At 43.1% G+C, this 16358-nt stretch overlaps 1 protein-coding gene across 1 annotated transcript; it reads right to left on the reverse strand.

The window, feature by feature from the left end:
• Positions 1-8966: 8966 nt before the first annotated feature.
• Positions 8967-15074, reverse strand: LOC106584111 (mitochondria-eating protein). The gene is made up of 12 exons (XM_014168975.3): positions 14630-15074; positions 13670-13775; positions 13478-13593; positions 13221-13339; positions 12970-13065; positions 12716-12850; positions 12051-12282; positions 11587-11745; positions 11041-11216; positions 10774-10897; positions 10596-10655; positions 8967-10252 (listed from the first exon to the last, which is right to left on the reverse strand). The coding sequence occupies exons 1-12, from the start codon at positions 14714-14716 to the stop codon at positions 10196-10198; spliced, it is 1467 nt and encodes a 488-aa protein (XP_014024450.2). The 5' UTR covers positions 14717-15074; the 3' UTR covers positions 8967-10195.
• Between the last annotated feature and the right edge of the window lie 1284 nt (positions 15075-16358).

The following is a 16358-nucleotide window of genomic DNA, read 5'->3' on the forward strand; positions in this document are numbered from 1 at the left end:
ATGACCTAAAACACACCTCCAGGCTGTGTAATGGCTATTTGACCAAGAAGGAGAGTGACGGAGTGCTGCATCAGATGACCTGACCTCCACAATCACCCGACCTCAACCCAATGGAGATGGTTTGGGATGAGTTGGACAGAGTAAAGGAGTAAAGGAAAAGTAGCCAACAAGTGTTCAGCATATGTGGGAACTCCTTCAAGACTGTTGGAAAAGCATTCCTCATGAAGCTGGTTGAGACAATGCCAAGAGTGTACCAAGCTGTCATCAAGGCAAAGGGTGGCTACTTTGAAGAATATAAAATATATTTAAAAAAAATGTTTTGCTTACTACATGCTTACTACAAGATTCCATATGTGTTATTTCATAGTTTTGATGTCTTCACTATTATTCTACAACGTAGAAAATAGTAAAAAATAAAGAAAAACCCTTTTACTGGTACTCTATATATTTTTAGTAACTCAGTCTGGTTCTCAACTTACTGTTTAGAGTTGGAATAGTAGAATACATAAGGTGCAATTGTTATATGCCACTCACTGAGTCACTCAATTAGCCCAATTTGACTGGTACTGTAGGTTGCCATCTATTTTAATGAATAAAATATGTAGTTTTTTACTTTACATACTGTAATGAAACAGCAGGGAGCAGGCCTTGAACTCTCGACCCTCTTGCCCGAAGTCCAGCGTGCTATCGACTGTGCCACAAAAACATGCTCGAGCAGTGGAGTCGATATCCGCATTTATAAACCCAGGGTCGTTACACTACTCCCTCCTTTCAAAGAGCGCGTCCTCGCGTTAGCTTGCCACTCTACGTTTTACAGGAACGCGCTCACCGGCCAAGCACACGCACTGTCGATCACTTCTGACACCACATTAAAATGGATTGCATAAAACTACAGCACTAAATCACAATAGCATGCTCTGGTATACTTTGAAAAGTTTGAATGAATGATTCATGACTGACAACTACTGAACAAAAATATAAACGCAACAATTTCACAATTTCACAATTTTACTGAGTAACATTTCATATAAGGAAATCAGTCAATTGAAATAAATAAATTAGGATCGGATCTATGGATTTCACATGACTGGGAATACAGATATGCATCTGTTGATCAGAGATAACTTTTTTTTTTAAAGGTAGGGGAGTGGATCAGGAAACCAGTCAGTATCTGGTGTGACCACCATTTTCCTCATGTAGCAACACATCTCCTTTGCATGAGTTGATCAGGCTGTTGATTGTGGCCTGTGAAATGTTGTCCCATTCCTCTTCAATAGCTGCGCGAATATTGGCGGGAACTGGAAAACCCTGTCGTACACGTCTAACCAGAGCATCCCAAACATGCTCAATGGCTGACATGTCGGGTGAGTATGCAGGCCATAGAAAAACGGGGACATTTTCAGCTTCCAGGAACTGTGTACAGATCCTTGTGACATGGAATTGTGCACTCGATTTCGTCTCTGTGTTATATTGGCATCGAACATGTCACCCTCCCTAGGAGAGGGGGTGACCTTGATAATTTATTGTTAAAACTAGAGGCTGCCTGGATCTTTAACTTAAAGACCCTTGCACCCTTCGGTCTCAACATAAACTTTGATCTTAAGCCATTCTTGTGATTATTGTGACTTTGCCATTGTAATTGTTTGTAAGCTTGTGTAGTCTAAAATGAATCTATGATCGTATGCTATCCATTAGTTTTTTTGTATGGCGTTCTTTGTATGCCAATTTTATATTTCAGAATTAACCAATGATATTAGGCCACACTTGGCCATGATTACAGACACCTGTGTGTCTTTTGACACTATATAAACGAGTCATCTCGCAGTGTTTGTGATCATACCCTGATGAAGACAGCTTGGCTGTCGAAACGTTGGATATTACATTTTTGCATCTGAGCTCTCCCTTATTTTCATGTTTTCTACTCCACTAGCCAGCACCTCGCCTTAATAGGTGTGTGTTTCTTTTTCTTCTAGATGGAACTGTGCATTATCATGCTGAAACATGAGGTGATGGCGGTGGATGAATGGCACGACAATGGGCCTCAGGATCTCGTCATGGTATCTCTGTGCATTCAACTTGCCATCGATAAAATGCAATCGTGTTCATTGTCCGTAGCTTATGCCTGCCCATATATAACCCCACCGCCACCAGGAGGCACTCTGTTTACAACGTTGACATCAGCAAACCGCCCGCCCACACGATGCCATACATGCTGTCTGCCATCTGCCAGGTAAAGTTGAAAAGGGGATTCATCCGTGAAGAGCACACTTCTCCAGCGTGCCAGTGGCCAGCGAAGGTAAGCATTTGCCCACTGAAGTCGGTTACAAAGCCAAACTGTAGTCAGGTCAAAACCCTGGTGAGGACGACGAGCACGCAGATGAGCTTCCCTGAGATGGTTTCTGACAGTTTGTGCAGAAATTCTTTGGTTGTGCAAACTGACAGTTTCATCAGCTGTCCGGGGGGCTGGTCTCAGACGATCCCGCAGGTGAAGAAGCTGGTTGTGGAGGTCCAGGGCTGGTATGGTTACACATGGTCTGTGGTTGTGAAGCCAGTTCGACGTACTGCCAAATTCTCTAAAACGACGTAGAGAAATTAACATAAATGTATCTGGCAACAGCTCTGGTGGACATTCCTGCAGTCAGCATGCCAATTGCACACTCCGTCAAAACTTGAGACATCTGTGGCATTGTGTTGTGTGACAAAACATTTTAGAGTGGCCTTTTATTGTCCCCAGCACAAGGTGCACCTGTGTAATGATCATGCTGTTAAATCATTATCTTGATATGCCACACCTGTCAGGTGGATGGATTATCTTGGCAAAGGATAAATGTTCACTAACAGGGATGTAAACACATTTCGGTTAAAAATCAATTGAGAATTAGCTAGTTAAATGATAAAAAGGCTACATTGTCTGGGGTCTGTCCATAGGCAGCTACCAGATGGATCCACTGCAGTAGGGAAAATAAGAATTTATTTTGGCTAAACATAATATACTGTAGCTAGCTAGCTAGCTAGCCAGTTCTATCAGAGACACCCGACCCTCAATAAAGCTAGCTAAGTAATTTAGCTAGCAATCAACACATTGCTTGGCTATCCAATAATATTTAACAATAGCTTTGACAATATTATTTAAAAAATATATATACTTCACCTTTATCTAACCAGGTAGGCCAGTTGAGAACAAGTTCTTATTTACAACTGTGACCTGGCCAAGATAAAGCAAACCAGTGCAACACAAACAACAACACAGAGTTACACATGGAATAAACAAATCTACAGTCAATAACACAATAGAAAAAAATCTATATACAGTGTGTGCAAATGAGGTAAGATTAGGGAGATAAGGCAATAAATAGCCGTAGTGGCAAAGTAATTACAATTTAGCAATTAAACACTGGAGTGATAGATGTGCAGAAGATGAATGTGCAAGTAGAGATACTGTGGTGCAAAGGAGCAAAAAAAGAATAATAACAACAATATGGGATGAGGTAGTTGGATGGGCTATTTACAGATGGGCTATGTACAAGTGCAGTGATCTGTGAGCAGCTCTGACTGCTGATGCTTAAAGTTAGTGAGGGAGAAATGAGATTTTTGCAACTCGTTCCAGTCATTGTGTCACGTCCTGGCCAGTATAAGGGTTAATTGTCATTTTAGTTTGGTCAGGACGTGGCAGAGGGCATGTGTTTTATGTGGTTCAGGGTGGTGTGTTAGTTAGGAGGGCGTTTGAATTATTATTTCCGGGTTTTGAGTTATGGTCTATGTTGATGTATTTCTATGTGTAGTCTGGTTGATCTATTTCTATGTTGAGTTAATTGGAAGTCCTATATTAGTTGGGTGTGTTTGTCTGTGTATTTGTGGGAGATTGTTCTGTGTTTAGCCTTGTGCCTTGCCAGACTGTCTGTTGATCGTTCGTTCTCTTGTTTGTTATTTTTGTACGTTCATTCTGAGTTAATAAATGTCAAGATGAGCTTACACATACCTGCTGCGTTTTGGTCCTCCATTACCAACGACAATCGTGACACATTGGCAGCAGAGACCTGGAAGGAAAGGCAGCCAAAGGAGGAATAGGCTTTGGGGGTGACCAGTGAAATATACCTGCTGGAGCGCGCTACGGGTGGGTGCTGCTCTGGTGACCAGTGAGCTGAGATAAGCCGGGGCTTTACCTAGCAAAGACTTATAGATGACCTGGAGCCAGTGGGTTTGGCGACGAATATGAAGCGAGGGCAAGCCAATGAGACCATACAGGTCGCAGTGGTGGGTAGTATATTGGGCTTTGGTGACAAAACGGATGGCACTGTGATAGACTGCATCCAATTTTCTGAGTAGAGTGTTGGAGGCTATTTTATAAATGACATCGCCAAAGTCAAGGATCGGTAGGATAGTCAGTTTTACGAGGGTATGTTAAGCAGCATGAGTGAAGGATGCTTTGTTACGAAATAGGAAGCCGATTCTAGATTTAATTTTGGATTGGAGATGCTTAATATGAGTCTGGAAGGAGAGTTTACAGTCTAACCAGACACCTGGGTATTTGTAATTGTCCACATATTCTAAGTCAGAACCGTCCAGAGTAGTGATGCTGGACGGACGGGCGGGTGCGGGCAGCGATCGGTTGAAGAGCATGCATTTAGTTTTACTTGCATTTAAGAGCAGTTGGAGGCCACGGAAGGAGAGTTGCATGGCATTGAAGCTCATCTAGAGGTTAGTTAACACAGTGTCCAAAGAAGGACCAGAAGTATACAGAATGGTGTCGTCTGCACAGAGATGGATCAGAAAATCACCAGCAGCAGGAGCGACATCATTGATGTATACAGAGAAAAGAGTCGACCCAAGAATTGAACCCTGTGGCACCCCCATAGAGACTGCCAGAGGTCCGGACAACAGGCCCCCCCGATTTGATACACTGAACTCTATCAGAGAAGTAGTTGGTGAACCAGGCGAGGCAGTCATTTGAGAAACCAAGGCTGTTGAGTCTGCCTTTAAGAATGTGATGATTGACAGAGTCGAAAGCCTTGGCCAGGTCGATGAATACGGCTGCACAGTATTGTCTTTTATCGATGGCGGTTATGATATCATTTAGGACCTTGAGCGTGGCTGAGGTGCTCTCATGACCAGCTCGGAAACCAGATTGCATAGCGGAGAAGGTACGGTGGGATTCGAAATGGTCGGTGATCTGTTTGTTAACTTGGCTTTCGAAGACCTTAGAAAGGCAGGGTAGGATAGATATAGGTCTGTAACAGTTTGGGTCTAGAATGTCTCCCCCTTTGAAGTGGGGGATGACCACGGCAGCTTTCCAATCTTTGGGGATCTCAGACGACACGAAAGAGAGGTTGAACAGGCTAGTAATAGGGGTTGCAACAATTGCGGCGGATAATTTTAGAAATAGAGGGTCCAGATTGTCTAGCCCAGCTGATTTGTACGGGTCCAGATTTTGCAACTCTTTCAGAACATCAGCTATCTGGATTTGGGTGAAGGAGAAATGGGGGAGGCTTGGGTAAGTTGCTGTGGGGGGTGCAGACCTGATGACCAGGGTAGGGGTAGCCAGGTGGAAAGCATGGCCAGCCGTAGAAAAATGCTTATTGAAATTCTCAATTATCGTGTATTTATCGGTGGTGACAGTGTTTCCTAGCCTCAGTGCAGTGGGCAGCTGGGAGGAGGTGCTCTTATTCTCCATGGACTTTACAGTGTCCCAGAACTTTTTGGAGTTTGTGCTACAGGATGCAAATTGCTGTTTGAAAATGCTAGCCTTTGCTTTCCTAACTGCCTGTGTATATTGGTTCCTGACTTCCCTGAAAAGTTGCATTTCCCGGGGGCTATTCGATGCTAATGCAGTACGCCACAGGATGTTTTTGTGCTGGTCAAGGGCAGTCAGGTCTGGAGTGAACCAAGGGCTATATCTGTTCCTGGTTCTAAATGTTTTTAATGGGGCATGCTTATTTACAATGGTGAGGAAAGCACTTTTAAAGAATAACCAGGCATCCTCTACTGACGGAATGAGGTCAATATCCTTCCAGGATACCCGGGCCAGGTTGATTTAGAAAGGCCTGCTCGCTGAAGTGTTTTAGGGAGCGTTTGACAGTGATGAGGGGTGGTTGTTTGACCGCAGACCCATTACAGACGCAGGCAATGAGGCAGTAATCAATGAGATCCTGGTTGAAGACAGCAAAGGTGTATTTAGAGGGCAGGTTGGTCAGGATGATATCTATGAGGGTGCCCGTGTTTACAGATTTGGGGTTGTACCTGGTGGGTTCATTGATAATTTGTGTGAGATTGAGGGCATCTAGCTTAGATTGTAGGATTGGATGGGCTATTTACAGATGGGCTATGTACAGGTGCAGTGATCTGTGAGCAGCTCTGACTGCTGATGCTTAAAGTTAGTGAGGGAGAAATTAGATTTTTGCAACTCGTTCCAGTCATTGGCAGCAGAGACCTGGAAGGAAAGGCAGCCAAAGGAGGAATAGGCTTTGGGGGTGACCAGTGAAATATACCTGCTGGAGCGCGCTACGGGTGGGTGCTGCTCTGGTGTCTGGGGTGTTAAGCATGTCCCAGTTTAGGTCACCTTACAGTACGAGCTCTGACGATAGATGGAGGGCAATCAATTCACATATGGTGTCCAGGGCACAGCTGGGGGCAGAAGGTGGTCTATAACAAGTGGCAACGGTGAGAGACTTGTTTCTGGAAAGGTGGATTTTTAGAAGTAGAAGCTCGAATTGTTTGGGCACAGACCTGGATAGTATGACAGAGCTCTGCAGGCTATCTCCGCAGTAGATTGCAACACCACCCCCTTTGGCAGTTCTATCTTGTCGGAAAATGTTATAGTTAGGGATGGAAATTTCAGGATTTTTGGTGGCCTTCCTAAGCCAGGATTCAGACACGGCTAGGACATCCGAGTTGGCAGAGTGTGCTCAAGCAGTGAGTAAATATAATGATATCTAATACATACATTAAATTAGCTAACTCTACTCAACTTCAATTTTCAAAACAATTCTTACCTTGGTCAGTCACACTGCACGTTGGTGGCAAGCTAAAGATGAGCTGACTAGGTAGGTAGCTAGCTGTGTTAGCAAGCTCGTTGAAATCTTATTCTTCTGTCACCCACCATGTGAAAAACATATTTTAATTCAATGTTATGAATGTATAATCAAATAAAATGCCATTATCCATGAGAAAGCTTTTTGGAGGTGACATCTGCTCTTCTCCTTCTGAAGTCTCTGCGACCACGGGAAAATTACATTTAATTGTCAATCGCGCTATGAAGCGGACCTTCAGCACTACGGATTGAATAGACCCCTTACAGGCACTATCTCATCGCCATACAACTATGACCAGTGAGCTGCTATCATCAACAAAAAGGACCTGGAGGGTGGAAGTTGGCCTAATGTCTGTAACTGTGTCATGTGTCTGGCCTGTGAGGAGAGGAGGCGAGCAGGGCAGGGCAGGACTGGGCAAGGCATTGCCTGGGGAGAGGGAAGGGGAGCAGGCCAGTACCGGGCAAGTCCTGGGAGAAGGGGCACTAATTAGACTGTGTTAATTAGGGACTGTGAATGCTGGATAATCAAGAGACTGGCATCACCACTGGGATTGTGCTTAATGAGTTCATTCATATGAACACACAAGGAAAGACACACACACACACACGCGCACACACACACACATGAAAGCACACACGTGCGCTGCACACACACGCTCTTCAGCATGTCTGGGGGCTCTTAGGTCTTATGTCTTTTCTTTCTCCCTGTTGCTCTCTCCATGTCTCTCAGTGTCTCTTGATGGAGAGTCATGGTTTAGGCCCTAATTTAACTACACAGCCACAAACACTTAGTCTTGCACCAAATTCCTGATGTGCAGTGACTTTGAGAGTCCAAGGACAAGGCCAAACTTCCCCTCTCTTCTTTAAACAAGTCAAAAGCATATTTTTGGCTCTAGAGAAAACCTTTTTCTTTCTTGATCCACTCTTCTCCCCTGCAAAGTCTAGTCTACAGTGGAACAACAGTGCCCCCTCATGTCTTACTTGCGTGCAATATGTACAGGAACTCCATTTTTAACATCAGTGCAGAACAGTAGAGGAGACCCACTGAGATCAACACCCTGATGAGATTCTAACTCGAACCCTTTACAATGGTGGAGCATACTTTTAATTGACAGCTCTAACTTCACCCATAGGGAACATGACTGTTTTTCCTTTCATGCACTATGAGGGGCACTGGTACTGTAAAGGATGGTGGAATAGTAATTTGCTATAGTTGGGAGAGAGAGGGAAGAACATTACGGTGCAACATGTTTCTTGCTGTAAGAATAACTTCAACCAGGGTTCTTTGAGGACACATAATAGAGTATGAGCAAAACAGAGCAGGTTTTTCATGCTGAAAATTATAAGTGTATGAATTCATAACACATCTACAGGCATTATACCAAGCAGTGCTTTCTAATTTTCCTGTCGGCTTGAGTCCTGAGACATTCTGTAATTACATGGCTGTAGTCTCTCTAAATAGGCTTAGGCTGGGGGAGGTTATGTGATATCCTGGCAACGGCAGAATGGTATTTTTATTTGTCCTCATGGTCAGTGAATCAGTGTTTCGAAATAGTGTGTCTTAGTAACTGGTTTGGTGTGTTCCATGCCTGTCTCTGTTTGGTCTCTAGACTCTCTGACTGGGACAAAGAACAACACTAAGGATACTCCAACAGCCACCCACATCATGAACAACCCAAAACCACATTGGTCATGGGATTATTTGCCACATAGGATGTCCCTCCTCCATCATAGCTTACATTCATAGCCTACAGTCGTAGCCTATATTCATAGACTACAAAGTACACATAACCTACACAGTATATTTATAGCCTACGTACTAGTACAACACCATCATAATAACTGACTAGAATTCAGCATGTTCTGCAGGACAAAATTACTGACAGTGGATGAGGGTAAGGAAGACAATAATTCAATTAGTCTTCATTATCACAAGAAATTGATAGTAACCTTTTTTTCAGATTTATTTAATTATTAGTTCTATAAAAAGGCACAATCTCTTGGTGAATAATTTTGTTTTTTAGATTCTGTAACAAGAACAGCACAATAACATGATATATATTTAAGTCCAAGTTTTTTTGTTTATCACAACACACTGTTTAATGCTAAATGAAAGATTAGACTGTATAATGATTTCAGCTGCCAAAGACACGACGTTTAAAATTGTGAAAAATAGTTAGGCTCCACATTTCATTGATTACAGCCTAACAATTATCCTAAATATGGTATATGTTGCTTTTGGATCTTGTGCGTACAGTAGATAGTAAGCAACTTCATTAGGACTAACAAAAAAGGCATATTTTCTCAAGTCAACCATTTGAAGTTACAGAAGATGTTTTGTATCACTTTAAATCCCTTCTATTGCGCCAAATCCATCCAAACCACACATCTATCTAATATCACAACACCAAAAAAAGAAACGTACACAGGAACTGATTACTTTACAAACTGTATGCTTAATAATTATTCTCAGCAATACCCATCTCTCTAGTTTTTTGTGGAGTTGAACAGTTGTGACTGAACTTTAGCACCATGTGTCTTACAAAAGAAAACCTAGCAACATATTCACATTGTTTATAAGCAGGCTAAGACTTACATTAAAATGTATTCATTATAGGCCTTATAACCCAGAGTCTATCAAGGTTTGAGGTTAAAGATAAAACCTAAACTACAACAGTGTCAGAAAATGATACTGTGCAGGTCTAAATGTCCTTAAAAAGTTACACTACGGTCAAACACACAATCATCCTGGTTTTGCATAGTGCGCAGTTAAGAATCACTAAGATAATGAGCATAGATTAAACACACACACACACACACACACACACACACACACACACACACACACACACACACACACACACACACACACACACACAGCCTTGTCACGTGCTGCTACAGCACCCTGAAAGGATTGTTCTGAAAGGACCAGCTGCCAGACTCTTCTGGATACTGTAATGGTAGCATGGAACTTCTCTCCAGAATACTGTAAACCCTGGACCAATGTCCATATTGACACGGAGTCTAACTACTTAACATCAAGTCAGCACAACTGACAAATAACGACAGGATCCAGTCCATTAAAGCTAAAAATCGGTCTTTGTTGTAAGCATGAAATAGATGTGTAGAATGTTGTTTTCCTTTTGTAACTCAGTGGTCAGTTAGGGTTTACAGGCGACTGGCAGAGAGACGTCCGGGAGAGGGGCTTCTACTGCGACTAAACCCCTGAGAAAGAGAGAAAGTCTGTCACACAGAGCATTTCTTGCACCTCTGGATTTGAGATGAAGTTACTCTCTCCCACTAATACAACATCTAGGAGTTGCTGTTTTGTTGTTGTACTTACCCCAAGGGCTCAGGGTATGCATGGATTTATTTTGGTGGCAAAAGAAAAGTCTTAACACGAAATCGCACATGCACAGCTTTCATCTAGTGTGCGTTCCCAACTGCAACTCCCCTGAATATTTTCTTGCATCATAAAAACCTTGGGCTGACACATCTTTCCAAAGAGTTTCTTGATATTTGTGACATTATTTTAACGTGTTAGGTCTCAGTCGTCGTAGTAACTTACGAGAGTGCGTGTGGGGCTGCCAGAGCGAACAGGACTGCAGCTCCTGCTTCTGCTCCTCCACTGGAAGACAGCAGAGAAACACCACATCAATCATTCTGCATTTTTTTATTGTGATCATGCAATAATTGCTCAAGCAATGCCTATGATTCTACAGTAGGGAATGAAGGTGCATCAGTACCAGAGCTCCTCTCCTGGTGACAGCCTCTCCCTTCACTATAACACCGTCCCCCTCCACCAGTGCTGGCCACACATGGTACGCCACCAGAGGAGCAGTAAACTCAGAGTCATAGCTACGACGATACCTGGTAGAAAGCGAGAGAGAGGGAGAGAGAGACAGAAGAGGGAGATGTAAATACGTGACCAGGGGGACATCTAGTGGTAGGATTAGGAATTGTACATCTAACATGTTTCCTGTAACTTCATGAATCAATGGATGCAGACTAACTTGTTGTCGCTGTAGAGTTCTCCACCGCTGGTGAAAGCCAGGTCCAGAGGAGGGTCCAGTGTCTGCATGGCGAAGGCCACTCTGCATGTCTCCCGGATGAAGCTGTTGATCAGGACAAAGTCCACCTCCGGTGGGAAGGAGATCCGTGGGTTTACATTCATGGCGTTGATCACGTCCTGGGAGAGGGGAACACATCCCAATACACTCTGACACACATCCCAATACACTCTGACACACATCACAATACACTCTGACACACATCCCAATACACTCTGACACACATCCCAATACACTCTGACACACATCCCAATACACTCTGACACACATCCCAATACACTCTGACACACATCCCAATACACTCTGACACACATCACAATACACTCTGACACACATCCCAATACACTCTGACACACATCTCCTATTAGCAAACACTCTATGAACTACAGTGCGTGAGACTCTTGAAATTGGAATGTAAAGGTGACTGGAATCTACAGGTTTTTGTAACATGTCAGACATGTCAGTAAGAGAGGAAAGTGTAGCCCATACATTAACACTGGCCTGCACGTCGTAGAGGTCCAGGTTCCTGACGACATAGTCCACCACAGAGTCCTCCAGGGTCTCTGGCCCCAGGTGGGAGGGGGACAGGGTCTTCTTCACTCGCAGCTTGAATTGACGGTAGGCCAGCTTGGCAGCGTGGAAGGCCTCCTGACAAACATACACCACACACACACACACACACACACACACACACACACACACACACACACACACACACACACACACACACACACACACACACACGCTCAGACAAAGGGATTAGAGATACTGTATGGTATAGGAGATTTACAGAGAAACCAGAACCTCAGATCTGACATATCAAATTGGATGAAAACAAGGTCAGGTGGTGCTAGGATGATCATCTCCAATACATTGTGAATCACAGCTAATCATCACAGGTTGTACTGCATGTAGTGTTATTCCATAATGTACAGGGTATCCAGATGTCATACCACAGTGGCAATGAAGATGATTCTCTGGACCATCTCCAGGTCGTCTATGTAGCGTCGGAGCAGACTCTGGGCCTCCAGGCGCTCCACAGCATACAAGTCACTGAAGCGGGACACCAGCCTGGCGTGGCGGGACGAATTGGTGAGCTGGGCCCGGGTGGGAGACTCACTCTTCAGCGGGCTGGAGGGGCGGCTCTGTCTGGGCAGGGGGCTGGGGGAACAACTCCTCACCAACCTGAGACAGACAGAAAGGAAGAGGGGAGGGATGGTTGACTTATGCCATGTTAATATGATCTGAGTGAGTGACAATGAGGGCCCCCTGGAGGTCTTCTGGGCACGTACCCCGCGTGCCCGTCGGTAAGTCAGCCATGATTACTACATGTTTAGATAGCTGGCTAGACTAACTAGACTAATGTACCAATCCAAAAAAAAATGGCTGACCTTGTGTATTCTACTATTCTAACTCTCAACAGTAAGTGACTGAGTTCCTAAAACAAAATGTTGTTGTTTTTTGTTTGGATTATATATATTTTTTTTAAATGACCAAGGTCTGACCCTCTGTGTCCTCATTTGTAGCTACGGCCCTGTGCGTGTGTGTTCGTGTCCGTGTGCGCGCGTGTGTGTGTGTGTGTGTGTGTGTGTGTGTGTGTGTGTGCGTGCGCGATCACCTCTCCTGCAGCATGCTCTTCTCTGCTGTGAGGAAAGACACCTCATCCCTCAGCAGACGCACCTGCCTCTCATAGTCATCCAGAACATCCAGCTTCCTCTTATAGGTCTCCACCTGGTCACGGGCCGCACGCAACCTGACACACACAGATACACACCATAATAACCTCCGAACATACACATCAATAAGCCAAAGAGGACAAATAATGCTCAAATTAAACTTGTACAATATTGTATTACAGTATTTATCCCTCACTCTGCTTTCAGCTGTAGTATCTCATCCTCTGTGGCCAGCAGAGTTGTGGCTGACATATTTTTGGTGTTGTCCAGTTGCAGATGAGCATCCGCCAGTCTGGAAACGCATTCAGCGTACCAGTAGGTGAATAAAACAGAGACCGGAAAGTCAGCCATACTAAAGTAACCTGGGGCAGACCGATTTGGTTGGATAGAAATGAGTAGGTCTATTGTATAGATGAATCATTTGCTGTATGTTTAGTGCAGACTTACTCCTGTTTGACAGTGTCCAGCTGCAGGTGAGTGGAGCACAGCTGAGTCTCCATCTTCTGCATGTCGTTCTCATGGGAGGCAGACAGCTCCCTGATTCTCCTCTCCTTCTCCACAGACTCCTGCATGACAACACTCCTCATTTAACCTTGATTATCACTGTCTGATTTAGACTATGTGACAGGACAGCATAATAGAATAAAATAAGTTAATGAACGTACAGTAGCTAGATCCATAAATAACAGAACAGATTATTTCACCTGGATGAGGTTGAGGCTGGTGTCGTTGGTGACAGAGGAGGTTGCCATGGAGAAACAGGTCCCCAACCAAGGCAGCAGGCGTGACTTGAGCACATCCACTCCTGCATAGTGACCACCTGACTCAAAGGTAAAGGAGACATTATTAGAGAATGTCAAAAAGAGAGGGGAGTTGTGAGAAGCTTGGACACATACCCTCTCTAGCAGTGAGGTTGAGGATGGTGAAGAGTTGACCCTGTATCTTGGAGGTGAGCTCCACCAATTCACAGCACCTGTTCAGATTCTGATCACAGGAGATGACCTAGGAAGGTGACAGACACTGTATGAAAATGATGTACCCAAAAGGGACACACGTTTTAAAGATGCAATGTATTCTCAATTGTGGGGTCATCAATGTAGGACTTTTTTTTTTTTTAAACATTCACATGGCTGATTGATTAGTGAATATCTGTATTGATCATATTGAATTGAGGGATATACTATATGTGCTTTTAAAATGAATGATCTGTGACTTCCAGGCAAATGCACTGGTTGGTCTCTGGAGTATCTCTGTGATAATGCATGGGTTCTATCAGGACAAGCGTTTCAGGTTCACACCAGAATGCTCACGGGGGCGTGCTCGAGCCACTCGCTTTCAGAGTCAGCAATGGTTTCACGGTCGCCATGACGACTAGCGTCTATAGCAACCAAACTTCGCCAGAAAATCTATTCCATCGAAACAATTGAATTCCTTTAGCCTCTACATTGTTTCAAAAACGTTCCAATCCATTGTCAATATGATACATTGTAAAAAATATATATATATATATATATACACATACCAAATAACGATTCCAAATATATTTTACTATCTGGTCAAGAGTGGCATAATCAAGTAGGCTAATCAAGTTATTTTATATGGGTGGACAGAAATTCTATAGAGGAATCACGTTAAGGGAAGAACGCATTTGCTGAATCAAACAGTGATTCATTAAATATGCTATTGATTTCCACACCAATATCACATTTATTATAGCCAAGACTAATTTAGACAATAGCCTAAACTATTACATGGATCGAATGATTGCAATAATCATGTGTCGCCTACCTATATTGTTGGTTAGGCCACTTTTCGGCCAACAGATTTAGGGCAGAAATAAATTATTCATGACTTACATGGTAGTCCTTGTACCAGGACTCAAGTTTGTCCTGTAGAACGCTGAAGGAAGATGTGTTCACTAGCCTCCTTAGCGAGTCGGCCATGTCTGCTCCTTCCCTAATCTTGAAAGGTTCAAAACGCTCTTGGACAACCGTGGGATTTAATCTGAGGCGAGAGCGCCCGTGACAGGCGCGCGCTCCCTTTTTATACCCGCCTTAGAAATTCTTGCCCTTGATGTTTTGTCCACAAGTACCATCTCAGTTGTGGCAACGCTTTTTACTCATTTTACTCATATACAGATTGAGAATGTTTGCTGAAGCCACGTGCATGGTTTTCAGTAATAGTCTGGTTATTCCTGTGAGAAATGTATAGACCGTAAACGTCTTCTGCCGGTTCTTCCTTTATGATGTAGGCGCACAAGTGAAGTAGGCTGTCTGTGCTGTAAACGAGACCATTGTAATGTCATACTGTTACACACGCGTGGGCGTTTGGTGTCGCCTGCCATTAATGTCATCAGTGGAAGATGTGAAACACAGTTTTTTTTCAGAGGCCCATTCAATTTCGGATGACGTCAGTATTAGTGGGACAAATCGGTTATAGGCCTAGTGGTACGTTTGTGTTTTAAGGTAGGCCTACTGTACTATGGTAATTTTGTAACCCAATCAAAATAAATGTTATTTTGGTTTGTTGCTGAATGTGTTCTGTGCTTGAAAAAAATGGTTTTGGTTAGTGTGACATCATCGTAGTGTGTGTGGTCAGGTTTCCAATATGAGGCGACCTGTTGAAACTCATGAAAAACCGGCGTACATATGAAACCTTTGACAAAGGTATAATTCTGTCAATTATAATTAATTATAAACGATGTAGCTTGTTGTGCTAAAACAAACTGTTATTCGTAGTGTTTTAAAATATAATAACTATTCATGTAAACAGTTATTATATTTTATGAAAACCAGATTTATAGTATTGTCCCACTTCCCCTGATTGGTGTTTGATGAATCTTTAACAATGTATCTTTAATGAATGTAAATATATTTCTTGCATTAGATATTATATAATACATTGACATATGTTGTTTTAGTTGTTCATAGCATCTCTGAATCGATGTTATACACTATATAGCAAATAAACAGCATAGGATGAGGGTGGAAGGAATTAGAATGAAAATAACAAACAAGGGTAGGAAAGGAAATAAAGGAAGCACAATGACATGGAAGAAAGAGACTATAGAAAGAGGCTACATTAATTATGAAAGGGGAATTTGGGGGATAGTAGAGGTGTTTCAGGATCAAGTAAAAGCTGTGCAGACTCCCAAGAGCTTGGAATGTCCCCCAATACATTTTCCAAGGGCATGGGGAAGGTTTAGTAAAAGTTTGTCACAAAATTGTGAAAACAGTGTGTTATCTCCAAGCTTCTACAAATTTTACAGTCTTATTGATTGAAGTGGGACACGAATGTATTTCTAATGAGAATACAGTGTCCCAGTTCATTTATTAAAATGTCCCCACTAACACCGAAAGCCACGCTTTAGCAAAAGTGTCGGTCTGGTGGTGTTTTAGGAGCTGTGGCATCCACTGAATAATACATTATCAAGTTGTGTCGTCATAATATCTCTGATAAAACCTTTATTAATTAAAATAAACATCACTCAAGTAGGGATAAAACTGATGTTGATTGTCTGTGGACTGTAGTCTATTTGGAAGCCCTGCATGGAAGAAAATATGAATGGACAGGCTTTATATGGAC

This window comes from Salmo salar, chromosome 23, assembly GCF_965601325.2.
Source record: "Salmo salar chromosome 23, fSalSal1, whole genome shotgun sequence".
Classification (NCBI taxonomy): domain Eukaryota; kingdom Metazoa; phylum Chordata; class Actinopteri; order Salmoniformes; family Salmonidae; genus Salmo; species Salmo salar.

Excerpts from the sequence above, each read along its gene's own strand:
- LOC106584111 (XM_014168975.3), bottom strand. The coding sequence starts at position 14,716 with ATGGCCGACTCGCTAAGGAGGCTAGTGAACACATCTTCCTTCAGCGTT. Across the intron at positions 13,066-13,220 it reads CTGGACACTGTCAAACAGGA|ACTGGCGGATGCTCATCTGC; the intron begins GTAAGTCTGCAC and ends ATGCGTTTCCAG. Across the intron at positions 10,253-10,595 it reads GCAGCCCCACACGCACTCTC|GGGTTTAGTCGCAGTAGAAG; the intron begins GTAAGTTACTAC and ends TCTCTTTCTCAG.